This window comes from Dendropsophus ebraccatus, chromosome 4 (genome assembly GCF_027789765.1).
Source record: "Dendropsophus ebraccatus isolate aDenEbr1 chromosome 4, aDenEbr1.pat, whole genome shotgun sequence".
Lineage (NCBI taxonomy): Eukaryota > Metazoa > Chordata > Amphibia > Anura > Hylidae > Dendropsophus > Dendropsophus ebraccatus.
Window position 1 is genome coordinate 116421097 of NC_091457.1, and position 13699 is coordinate 116434795.

Below are 13699 nucleotides of genomic sequence, written 5' to 3' on the forward strand. Positions count from 1 at the left end.
ACAGGTGTGGTGCTATTTTTGGAACAAAAGTCTTAGAATTATTTTTTTAACTGAGGGCAACAAAATATCTGGGTACATATACCCTCCACCAGGGGTGTTAAACTTGCAGCCCTCCAGCTGTTTCAAAACGACAATACCCATTATGCCTGGACTGCTAAAAATATAGGGGAATTGTAGTTTGGCAACAGATGGAAGGCTGCAGTTTGACACCTGTGCCCTACACAGTGGGACGTTTCAAATGGGCAATAAATCTATGGCCTGCATTAAACATATTAAACTGACAGCCATACCAGCGCTTGTAGAGCCCTCTCTTAATAGGATCCGTTCTAGAGATGGCTGCTTTATTAAAACTATAGACAGCACTGAATGGATTAGTACAGTAAGAATGTAACTGGACTACTACTGACGGTTAGCAACAGGTATATGCACAATAACTAGTGGTATGTGGGCTACAGAATGTCTTTCTGCTCTCCAGCCTATCAAATATAAACCTACAGGATATGTAATTGAACATATATGGCACAGGGCTTTTTCATACTCTCGACATAATCATGTATGAGTGCATTCTCAAGTACTTTACCATATTTTTCAGGACTGAGGGGAAAATGCACACCGTGCCATTCACTTGTTTTGTTGGAAATACATACATAATGAGTATTAAGATTCCCCAACCCCATTCTCCCTCCTCATTCTCTGTTCTGGCAATCGTGGACTGTGGCTTCTCGAAAAGAACAATGATAAGAAATGAGGCATCTCAGGAGCCAGATTTTCCTCTTCCACCGAGACAAAAATGGTGAAAAGTAGATTTAAAACCTCCATGATCACAGAAGTTTAAAGGCCTTGAAAAGTCAACTAAGTATTCACATACAGTAAGGACCGTAGCAGATGGCTTGTTTTCTAGTGGTCAACCAGCAACCATAGTAAACATCCACTGAGGAACTCTGTTTCCTTGTATTAAAACCAGAGGCAGAAGGGGCTTCTTATATGTCTACATTGTCAGTTTTTTTCCTGGTTGGCCCTATCTGTGCTTGGGCCCCTCCATCAGTTCCATTTGTATTGTTCCTTGATTAAAAGGCTATGCACAGTTAAGTAACATCTGTTTCATGATGTTACCATCATTCTTCTTTTTCTTTTTTTTTTTTGCTCATTGCAATAGCAGCAAAATAGAAAACGGACAGTCTGTAAGACACAAGAATACGCCACCAAGGCAAAGGGAAGCGGCTAATCGCTTTCACTGGTATCACTGCTCGGTGCGCCATGAACCTTATTGCGATGCTGCATGGCTCGGTCGTAGGCAATCTGCACAGATTTACGGATGTTTGACTTCCGTCCTTCCAGCATCTTTTCCTTATCTAGCTCACGATTCATCCCCAGAGGAACCAGCTTTGTTCTGGGAAGCCACTGCCTGCAAAGCAAAGGACACACTCTGATTAATCACAGACACATTCACCATCAGGAGAAATGTTTTTATCTAGCCATTTATCTTGTATGTAACAGCTTATTGCCAGTTTCATTATACTACTTCTGGACTGACGAGTGCCGCCTACATGACACTTTGTATCCTTGAACCAATAAAAAAGTGAACGCAGCTTTGGAGTATAACACAGGCTGTATCTCAGGTTCAATATGGGATAAATAATGTAATGCACATGTACACAGTGAAAGCTCTGGAATATAACAAAGTGCACCTTAAGAGCAGTATAAGATGATATAATGTAATGTATGTGTACAGAGACTTACTTAGCAGAGGTACAATACAGCGCTCGTTTGCTCCTACAGTCGCCCTGTGGAATAGGGTCTTTAATCTTTTACTATGGATGCTGTTGGACTTTAGTTTTTGACATGCCTTATAACATCAAAAACCATTGATCGCAGTAAGTCTGCCGATACCCGTACACACTACGAATCCGGCGAGGATTCCACAGCTCGCATCTCTGCTGGTCCCATAGGCTTTATTCTATGGTTTGCCAGATTCCGCCGTTCGCCCAAAGAATGAACTCGCTCGATTTTCAGGCGGACAGCGGAATATGCAAAACCATAGAATGAAGCCTATGGGACCAGTGGTGATGCGCGCAGCCACCAGCGTCGGCAAGCGGGGAGGAGCTGGGGAACCCGCGGCGGGTGATCCGTACTAATATATTAAGTACAAAATAAATTAATAATGTTGCTAAAATGGAGATTTTTGCAAACCGCAAAAGGACTGTGCAGAATATAGTTACTTTGTGAAAACTGGCTCCTCAGCTGGGCCTCACCAACAACAAGGGGGCGCCTCACAGTTTGAGAAGCACTGGCCTAAAGCATGCCCCCATTTCTCTACCAATAGCCACGCGATTCTGCCGAGTATCTGCAACATTACGTGGCTATTGGCGAAGAAATAAGGGTGAAGGTTTTGTTTATATTGCAAGGAAATGTCCCCAAAAAACAAGCAATTGTGAATCAGTTTCACCTGCTTTGGGGTAAATATGAAAGTGACAACATGAACTGGAAAGATAACCCCAAAGGAAAGAATTCGCAGGTGGTTGGCACAGACAATTATTATTCCTTAATGATTTTTCTCTAGTTTTGCCGATGTCCTTGTCACTACCCAGCAGTCTCAAGAGCACGAAGCAGATTACCAGGAGATAACAGGCTGATACATAAGGAGCACTGGACAGTGATATAGATATAGCAGTTACTTACCATGTACGTTTATTGTCAAAAAACAGAACGAGGTAGAGATGTTCTTGTGCTTCTTGCGTCATCTGCTCTCCTAGCTTGAGTACATCTACGGGTGGTACAGGAATTGGAACGCCGTGGTGAAACACTCCTTCTCGGGGCATCTTTGGGTCGATAATCTAAACAAAGGAAGACTGCAATTTAGCTAATGTTGTTTTTCGCCACTCGTGAACAACAAAGACATATACGTAATCAAAGACTCACAAATGATTAACTTCTACTAAGTTTTAGCTGGACCCATTGTGATCATGTGTGGATTACAATTATATTGATAACAGCTACGACAACATGTAAAAATAATAGGGGAGGAACTGATGTCTACCAGAGCTGGATAGGAGGGGTATCCCCGACACTTGGCCCACACCAAGTCTAAGGCTTCTAGAGTGGAGTCTTCGTCTTCGGACAGCCACCCCGCCCCTCGTCCCTCCATTCCTTTGCGTACCACTATCAAACAACAGAAAAGGTCACAAGTCACAGGCCTGTTTTGGGTTCTCACATGACATACAGTATGTTAAAGAATCTAAAGTGTGATAAAACTATGGTGGCAGCCATTTTGTAGGCATGGCCAATATTCACAAGAATGCTGTTCAAATAGTTTTTAGCCACAAGACTATATGTCATACAGAACTGACAGGCAACTTCTTGTGAATACTGTTCAGTCCAATCAATGTTTGCTTCCACTTAAACTGATTTATTTTCGGTGTAAGAAAATGTACTATAAGAAAAAGAGAAAAGTAAAATAAGGAGTGAAAAGTGTTAAGAGGAAGGAGAAACCAGAACTTTACTTCATTCTCAAGCCAAAGGGGATGACCACCTTTGAACATCATTTTACAGTCAATATATATAATGTATTAGCATAAAATTGCTCTTTAAGTCTGGCTGGTAAACGTTAGTAAACCGCAAAATAAAAGGTGGAGAATAGCATAGTAAACTATGCCAATCCATATCTTGTTATCCAGTAGAAAATAAATAAATAATATACATTGTATGTGAAAAAGAAACCATGGGATGTATGGCATCCATCCCTGGCCTCTGTTCAATATATATGGTGGAAGGCTCCAATAACATCACTGTTCATATGTAGATAGATATCATTCGTTTCTCAATGACCCGAGCACTACTCCCTCCACCCCTGCCTGCTCTGTTAGCCCTCTGAGCATGCTCATCGGTTAGTGAACGCTCTACTGTGTACCCTCCCTGGGACTGAAGACAGTCAAGGGTTTCTAGGAAAAGTGCCAGTATCATCACTAACGCAGTTTAATCTCCTTAAGGTCCTTTAGAGTTACAAATTTGTCAGCCCGTTTGTAGTGCCTTTGAACGGCATGACAAATCAAGGGGCCTGGGCTGCATGAACGACCCTTGTTTAAAGATCTCACACCAGTGCATACTTACTTCGACGCTGCTTGTGATCCGGCATCTAGGTCTCCCATATTCTGACCACTGACTGTATCTTCAGCATCATGTCCTCACGCTGTCAATCATTCTGGAGGAGGTGGAGCCCGAATATACAGCCGGTGGCCACAGGTTGGCAGACATGGATGCTAGATCACGAACAGTGTGGATATAAGTACACACTGCTGCTTGTGATCTTTAAAGGGGTACTCCGGCGGGGGAGGTATTTTGGGATCTGGCCGGGGAGGAGGTGGCTGAGAGAAAAGAAGTCCACTCACCTCCCCTGATCCAGCGGCGGGCCCGTATCACGGCGCTCTGGTCCCCGGTCGCTTTCTGGTGTCTGACGCGGGTTCGAAACGGATCCCGCCTGTCACTGACTGGCTGAGCGGACTTGAGACGCCACGTCTCAAGCCCTCTTCAGACACCAGAAAGCTGCCAGGAACCGGAGCGCCTGGATCCGGGGAGGCCAGTGGACGTCTTTTCTCTCAGCCACCTCCTCCCGGCCAGATCCCAAAATAGCCCCCCCCCCGTCGGAGTACCCCTTTAAACTGACAGCACTGATTTTTACATATCTGTACTGTCAGTTTTCTTTTATCCTTATTGGCCACACATATCCCTATTTACACAGGAAGATGTGCGGCTGACAATAAATTTTAAAGACTGCTCTAAGGACCCCACCAGCCGAGGATCGGGCATTTTTCCTGTCCTCAGCTGATTGGTGCCACTTTTACACAGGCCGAATATTGGCCGCAGGTGTGTCTCTAGCAACAATCCTGAACGACAATCAGCCTTTGTAAAAAGCCCCTTAGTCTTCCCCTTTGCCTCTCCAACTCTGGGCATGCAGCACAATTAACAATGTCAAAGACCAAAGTGCGAAGCAGTGACAAGAAAGGGAGCTGTATGGGCAAAGTATCCTACAGCCAGATACATTGTGGCCCTTCTGTTGAAGGTGTATGTTAGGAGTAAAAAAAGATGTGAAAACCACCTAATCAAAGCTGCACCTCAGGATCAGTACAGGGTAGGTAATGTCATGTGTAGTTATGTATTAAGATGACTGCACAGTTTATGTATACATAAAGTTAAATGATGTCAACCCTTTTAATGACTCTCACCATAATCAATTTAGTTATAAAACTTTTAACTAAAGATTTTAGTCGAATAACAGACTGGGTGGGCCAAGCGCTGATACAAAGCTGAAAGTTTGCAGTCTAAATATAAATAGTGGGAATACGTTATATTAAGGGGGATGGGAATACTTCAATACAATGGGTAACTTTATTATTCTGGTTGCTCTCCTCTTATGTAAAATCTTCAGTAAGTCACTTACAGCCATGTCCTACTCTGCTTCCTAAGGAATACGACTCATTCTCAGTGCCTGATGTGTCCTCACTGCTATAGTCATGGTAATTTTCTCGCGAAAATGATGTCTTTCCCCGTCCTTGCTTAGAGGGAGTTGTGCTACAAGAGAAAAAAAGAGCAGAACAATGTATTATGTATTAAGTAGTATGGAAGTGAGCAAACTGGTGAATTTTAACCAACATTCTGAAACTCCGTCCCATTCAATACAAGTGATTTTTATTCAGGTTGGTTCCTCGGCCTTCCTAGAATGCACTTTTTCCTAGTTAAAAAGTGAAACATCCTAAGGCAGCATGCACACATCCGTGATAAACAGTCTGCATGCTCACTGTATACCACAAACTACACTCTTGACCTCTTATCAAACTCTCTGTATCATAATTTATTTTTATGATGGGAGCTTTAAAAAGGTAAAGCTCCATGCTCCTGTATTGACACAGTCCTGTCAGTTCAGCAGCATGGAACTTAAGCTGTTCCGGAGCTCCTGGCATCATAAAAAGTCAAGAGTGCAGTCAGTGGTATACAGTCTGATCCAGCAGTCATGTGTAAAAGGTGACGTTAATGTCAGTAGTGCTAGCTGAATTTTTTGGGACTGGCTTACTATCTAATGTGTATGGGGGCTCTCCTAACTTACCCTGATAGCAGAAGGTAGGGGAGAGAAGGGTAGGGCATGTTGGAATTAAACTAAAGGACAATTCTGCTATCAGGCAAAGACCTCTAGCAGCAGCTTTCTCCGCTCTCCACATTCAGAACACATGCACATTTGTCAGAGCATGCAAGTATGTGAGAGGGAATCAAGAGAAACAGCTATAAGTTTAACCAATATTTGGCTATCTGAAATCTATGGCTCGCTTTAGGCCCTTCTACAGTCTATAGTTTTTTTAAGAGGCAACAAAGTGATTACAGTAAAGTTGTCTGTACAGGTAACAATCTTCTCAAATAGCCTGTTTTGACAGCTGAAATTATATCAGCTGATGTTTCAGTTAGTCTGGCATGATCGTTCTGCCAATACAATTTTTTTTGTGTATCTTAACACACAACAGCAGGATCAGACTACATACAAGTTTTCTAGTATATAATACTGGTCAGCATAGGAAAAGTATATACAAAGGGGGCCCAGGCAAATACATCAGCTCTGGAGCAGGTGTAGATTTCTGCGGTAGGCACAGGTCCCACTAGATTTACTAAGGGCCCTATTCCACCGGACGATTATCGTTCAGATTATCGTTAAATCGTTCGAATCTAAACGATAATAGTTCGGTTGAAATGCAGTTAACGATTAACGACCGAACGAGAAATCGTTTATTGCTTTATAAGACCTATTTTTATCGTTGCTCGTTCGCAAAACGTTCGCATATCGTTCGCATTGAATAAGATGTCGTTCACAGTAGATACGAACGCAATAGCGAAGAAGAAACGATCACAAATACGATCATAAGTAACGATTATCGTTCCATGGAAATGAGTGAACGTTTTCAGGTCTTTCGCAATAGTGGTCGTTTGAGATCGTTAACGATTATGCGAACGATAATCGTCCGGTGGAATAGGGCCCTAAGAGACCCGCCTGGGAGTGGAGCTTTATCTAAGATTTACTTGATAAATCTGCCCCAAATCTTTTTTTTTTTAAATAAATAAAAACTACTTTTTCTTCATTCTCTGGACTGCAACATACTAAGATCAGATATGCCTATGGCACAACCATTTAAGGGTTGTTTGTTCTGTGTTTTTGTCAAGTGTGAACTCCCGAACACCAACATGTCAAAACTTTTAAATTAACCCCTTAAGGACGGGGCCCATTTTCGTTTTTGCGTTTTCGGTTTTTCCTCCTTGTGTTTAAAAGGCCATAGCGCTTGCATTTTTCCACCTAGAAACCCACATGAGCCCTTATTTTTTGCGTCACTAATTGTACTTTGCAATGGCAGACTGAATTTTTGCATTAAGTACACTACAAAACCAGAAAAAAATTCAAAGTGTGGTGAAATTTGGGGGAACTGTGTTTTTACGCCATTCGCCCTGGGGTAAAACTGACTTGTTATGCATGTTCCTCAAGTAGTTACGATTAAAACGATATATAACATGTATAACTTATATTGTATCTGATGGCCTATAAAAAATTCAAACCATTGTTAACAAATATACGTTCCTTAAAATCGCTCCATTCCCAGGCTTATAGCGCTTTTATCCTTTGGTCTATGGTGTCATTTTTTGCGCCATGATGTGTTCTTTCTATCGGTACCTGGGTTGCGCATATACGACTTTTTGATCGCTTTTTATTACATTTTTTCTGGATTTGATGCGACCAAAAATGCGCAATTTTGCACTTTGGGATTTTTTTGCGCTGACGCCGTTTATCGTGCGAGATTCAGGAATGTGATTAATTAATAGTTCGGGCGATTACGCACGCGGCGATACCAAACATGTTTATTTATTTATTTTTTTGTTTACTTTTATTTAAAACCTGGGAAAAGGGGGGTGATTCAGACTTTTATTGGGGGAGGGGGCTTTTTACTATAACCAACACTTTTTTTTTTTTTTACACTTATACTAGAAGCCCCCATGGGGGACTTCTAGTATATATACTTTGATCTCTCATTGAGATCTCTGCAGCATAGATATGCTGCAGAGATCAATGAGATAGGCACTCGTTTACTTCCGGCTGCTGCTTCCGGCGCCATCTTGGACGAGTCCCCGGCCGGCATCAGTAACGGAGATCGCTCCTCCGGGACAACGTCCCGGAGGAGCGATCTCCCCCACTAGACACCAGGGAAAGGTTGCCTCCGGTAATCGGAGGCAGCTGTCAACTTTGACAGCTGCCTCCGATTAGCTAATTAGCGGGCACGGCGATCAGACCGTGCCCGCTAATAGCGGTGGTCCCGGGTTACACGCGGCACCCGGGACCGCGGCGCTTCAAAGCGGGGTCGCCACGCGGCCCCGCTTTGAAGTGCTAACGAGGACATATGACGTACCAGTACGTCATATGTCCTTAAGAGGTTAAAGGTGACCGTAATGCTTTAAAAAGGGGGTGTCCAGGATTATAAAACAAAAAAAAAACAACTTCTTTCTTGCAAAACAGCTTCACCCCTGTCTCCAGGTTCTGCGTGATATTACAATAAAGCTCTATTCATTTCAATTTAACTGAGCTTCAAAATCACAGCAAAACTGAGGACAAAAATGGAAGAGGGAAAAGGAAAAAGTGTTGGGCATAATTAGGTTTAAGCAGTTTCTTTTTTTCTGAGGACAAAAATGGTGCTGCTTCTGGAAGAAAGCAGCCATGATTTTCTAAGTCTAACCCTTTTAAAAATTATTTGCCCTTCTAAGCAGTTCCAAAAATGTGTATTACCTAGTTCTGTCAGAGGCGGCACTGCTGCTGCTGGTCGTGCTGGACTCAGAATCTGAACTGCTGCGGGGAAGATTACAGTCAGTGCGGTAGATTAAAAAACTTTTCTTCACCTGCTGGTTGAAGCCATTTGTTGGTAAATCTTAAAAAAAAAAAAAAAAGGCATTTAAAGATACAAAGCTAACAATTAGGAACACTTCATATTAAAAAGGCACAAAGGTTATTCTGCCAGCGGTCTGTTGATAGGAATGACTATCAAAATGCTCTACAATTGCAAGAAGTTTTAATGAAAGTACAGAAAGTTACATAAAGGGAACAAGTGCTGTCGGCTATAAGATGACAGAACTTATTTCCAAGAGAAGGAATAAAATCTACTTGTTGCCTTCCATTTTTGATATTGCAGCCATTTTACTACTGCTTTTTTATTTATCGCTATGGGCAGCTTTACATTGTTTTAATGGTGGTTTAATATTGATTTATTTGTATCCTAAATACAAACAAGCAAGGTTCTAAATAGTCCTCATTAAACATTTCCTATCTTTTAGATGCCATCAAGAGAAAGGTAAGATAGGCCTATCAAAAGGACTCTGGGCTCACCGACAGATAGTGGACAAGAGGAGAGAAAATGTGGAGGTAGGCTCACATATGTAGGAGAAAAAGAGGAAAGCAGATACAAGGCAGTCTGCAGGAGAAAATTATTTAGGTGGTGTACAAGAATATTGAGAAAATAGAGCAAACACAATACATTGTAGGGGCTGTAGTAGCAGAAGTAAACGTTTTTTTTTTTTTCTATTACTAAAGACCCAAGGAGAAATGTTTGTGCACTGTAAGTACACACCAATAAAGAAAAATGCTTTTCAAAGGTGTCCATAGCCTAAAAGGGGAAAATTGTGGAGACAGATGGACAATGGAGACAGATACCATGTGACCCCCACAAAGGCAATGCTCCTCCCCCAAGCTTGTATTAAATTATCTTCTGATCTCCAAGTCCATTTACTGGAGCATCAGAGAAGACAGTCACAAGATAAAAAGGACCCAGTACTTGCTGGGGCGCTGCTGTCCCTTAAGTTATCTATACAAGTCATGGTACTGATGGCATCTTCCCTATAACACTATGTTAAACCCAGAACTAATTGTTGTACAGTGCAGAAACCCAACCAAATAGGACCCTTTTCCTGCCTTCAGATGACTACTCACCCAGAGACGCATCTTCTGCTGACTTGTCACTGTCACTCTCGCTGTCAGAACTAGATGTAGGGCGTGGACTCCGGACTCTCTTCCGCTGCCTCTGGGACCCACCCATTACAGAGAGCTGAGGGGGTCCAATGGGACTTCTGATTTGCCCTGAAGCCAGTTGGTTATCCCTGTTCTTAGGAGGCCTCCCTGGTCTCTTTGGAGGTCCTGCAGTTTTAGGATTCTTCTTTGAGAAAAGGACAGACGTCCTTCTACCAACTTCATGTGCAGGGGTGGAAGAAGTGTTAGGGCCAAGTCCTGAGAGGAAAAGAGACAGGTAGAGATAGCGTAGGATGTTAAGACCCAGAACAGAAGAGCGTAACGTTCAGAGGTGTAGAAGAACGGAAGAAGATCGGGACAAAGAGGAAAAGGAAAAGTATTTATTTCCTCCAGACAATACAATACAAACAGCTTAACAAAAATAAAAAGAGAAAAAAAAGCTGGAGAGTTTCTCATGTAATAAGCCTTTCATGAGCCTGGATGGAGCACTGTAAGGCAGGACTCTTCTTGCACACTAAAAAAACAAAAACGGCCAAATCGGAAGTTTTCAATAAACACGCTTTATTGATAGAAAAAAATATAAAACATTACCCAAAAGAAATGTTCCAAAAGTACAGTGCTCATTACAATGATAAAAAACTGTGCGCAAAAAGGGCTGCAAACCGGACAAAGTTACAAAGACAATGAAAGAACAATGACCATTTATTACATGTTCATATACGGTGAAAATCCTGAGAAACACTAATTCCAATCAAATACTCAAAATAAAGCTAAAGGCATCTTGTCTGGACTTCCTTAAGGAGAATCAGCTCTCCTGAGGGCGTCTTTTCTTAGAATTCTACATTTCAGCAGTTATTCCTCTAGAATGAGGGAAATAGACTGATAACTGGAAGTTACCATTTTTCTTGGCAATGAGGTGCTTTCCTGCACAGTCTGACTCCGTCCAATCAGTGCAGACAGTACTACAGCATGGAGAGACATGCCCCCATGACAAGGTGGACCGGTAACACCCACTTGTCAATATATTTAAATGTATCCAGGAGGAATAACTAAGGGATGTCAGTTCTAAGAAAAATGCCCTATTGTTATTATAGATTATATATGTGAATGACAAGGTTTTTCAGGATTTTACATTAACGGCTTATTTTTTGGGTACACCATGGATGTTGAAGCTAGAGGTGGTCTCAATTCTGTGAGCCTAAAAACAGGATGAAGGGGCAATAGTGCTTATCTAGAGCACCATGTGGCTTTCACTCTATGGGCCTGTTCACGCTGAGCAAAAATGGCAGAATTTCAAAGTGTAGGCTGCACCACGGATACCGCTTGAAATTCAGCCTGTCCCATTGATTTAATAGGATTTCTTGCGCGCCTCTGCTCTTCGTCAAAAGAATTGACATGTCAATTCTTTGGGCAGAGTGAAGATGCATGAGAAGTCACACTGAATCAATAGGACAGACAGAAGGCGGATTTTCAAGCAGTATCCGCGGTACAGGCTCCACTTGAAATTTGCTCAGTGTGAACGGGCCCTAATACCTAACACAGTAATGCCATGCCTGACATTCTAGATCAGCTGAGTGCAGCAGGTATATGGTTATTGCCATTGCAGGAGTCCTTAATGTTACATTCTCCTTTCATGGAAACCCTTCAACTAGGTCTACCACTAATAGATTCAACCTAATCCACTAGGACGGACACAATCCATGCTATTAGTATTCTAGTGATATATGTTTCAGATTTATTAGGCTTCTGTCGAACCGTTACCCTGCCCACAGTGAATTTACTCTTTGACAGGAGGGATCAATGCAGTCCAATGAAAAATCAATGGATAAAACATGAACAATGTTCAATGCAAGTACAATCACAGAGACGCCTCTAGAAAATTCTCTACCTTCTAGTCTCCTGCCATTACTCTACAGAATCTTTTACACTAGGCATGTCCAAGTAAGTGCTGAAATGTAATCACTATTTTATCTGTAGGGAGCTTTCACTTTTATCATTCCATAATAAAAAGCTCTGCAATTCTAAGCTGGAGGGCAACTATGCTGGATAGTCAATAGGTATGATGCCATGACCCATTTCAGCCTATGGGACAACAGAACTGCAGTGGGGTACAAAAAAAGATTCATCTTGATGCATTCCCATTTGGACTAGAAATATTAAATGTACCACTACGCTTACACAAAATTTGTTTTTCGACTACGTGGTCGGCGCCAAGTGTCTCCAGTGCACAGAGCGGGTCGAAGTGCATGTGAAGAAACCAGCGCAGATCACACGGATCATGTGTTGTTGTTAAAAAAAAATTTAAAAGTTCCACAGTGATGTAAATGCTGACACCGACCAAAAATTTTTTGCAGTAAGTGAAGTGGTACATTAACTTTAAGTATCTTAAAAAGTGCTGACATTTTTATCAAAGAAAGATATAACTTTATTTATAGAAATCATCGCAACAACCAGAACCACCCACAGGTTTTTACTCCTCAGAGCTGTGTACAAATCCCCTACATGTCGGCCACTCAACAAAGGCGAGGATGCCAAGAATCAAAGAAAATATTAAGTAGTGTGGCACATTGAGATGGACACAGGTCAGACCTGAGGTATGCATACCTATGATATTCTGGATGTCGATGAATACTATTACATCAGTAGTAGTCTCAAGAAGTGACCAATGCAACTTTATTAAAACAAAAAAAAATGCAAAAGTGCACTTAAAGGGATTATCCAGTGCTACAAAAACATGGCCACTTTTCCCCTCTCTTGTCTCCAGATTGGGTGGGGTTTTGAAACTCAGTTCCACTGAAGTAAATGGAGCCTAATTGTAAACCACACCTGAACTGGAGGCAAGAGTAGTGGGGAAAAAAGGCCATGTTTTTGTAGCGCTGGATAACCCCTTTAAAAAGGCAATAAAAGTGTCTTCTAAACATTGAATGGTATGATATTATAGCATAGGAAAACACAGAGCACACAAGTTGTGGAAATGTTTGCAGGTGCCCCATTGTCATCTGTGAAAAACAATTCATTGGAAGTGAACTGGGTTTTTCAGTATATAACTTCTATGACCTGATCACTGCAGGTACATCCAGAAAAGATCCCAACCACTAAGAATACAAGGACTGTTTATTATCACTTCTCAGCAAAGTGGTGAACAGGGAGGCAAGAATTCCATCTCACATCCACTTTAAGGGCTTGTTCACATTTACATGATCTGCAGCAGATTTGATGTTGCAGGTTTAGGCTATGTTTGCACAGTATTTTTAAACCAAAACCATGAGTGGATTGAAAACACAGGCTATGTTCACACACTGTTAAAATTGAGTGGATGGCCGCCATTTAATGGCAAGTAATTGCAGTTTTTTTTAAAACAATGTTGGTTGTTTTGAAACAACTGCAATTACTTGCCATTAAATGGCGGCAATCCACTCAATTTCAACAGTGTGTGAACATAGCCTGTGTTTTCAATCCACTCCTGGTCTTCGTTTAAAGGGAACCGGTCACCCCCGTGCCGGGGTGACAGGCTCCCGACCCCCGCTACAGCCCCCTATACTCACCTGATCCTGCGGGGTCCCGCTTCTGGATCCGGTCGGGTCCCGGAGATCTCAGCCGCTGCAGCCCGGCGCGCGCGCTGAGAGATGAGTCCAACGCTCATAGAGAATGACGGGGCGCTGGACT

The 13699-nt window shown here is 42.2% G+C and overlaps 1 protein-coding gene across 4 annotated transcripts in view; it reads right to left on the reverse strand.

Annotated features, from left to right (window-relative positions):
• Positions 1–796: 796 nt before the first annotated feature.
• The window catches only part of BRPF1 (bromodomain and PHD finger containing 1), a 33417-nt gene continuing 20514 nt past the window's right edge, over positions 797–13699 (reverse strand). For 3 of the 4 annotated variants that reach the window (XM_069966839.1, XM_069966837.1, XM_069966836.1), the window contains 6 exons: positions 9998–10291; positions 8804–8942; positions 5435–5565; positions 3038–3159; positions 2680–2834; positions 797–1405 (listed from right to left, as the gene is read on the reverse strand). In XM_069966839.1, coding sequence (XP_069822940.1) covers positions 1222–1405; positions 2680–2834; positions 3038–3159; positions 5435–5565; positions 8804–8942; positions 9998–10291 — 1025 coding nt within the window. In that variant the 3' untranslated portion in view covers positions 797–1221. The remainder of the gene's footprint in view (positions 1406–2679; positions 2835–3037; positions 3160–5434; positions 5566–8803; positions 8943–9997; positions 10292–13699) is intronic. The other variant, XM_069966838.1, reaches the window with a different exon arrangement.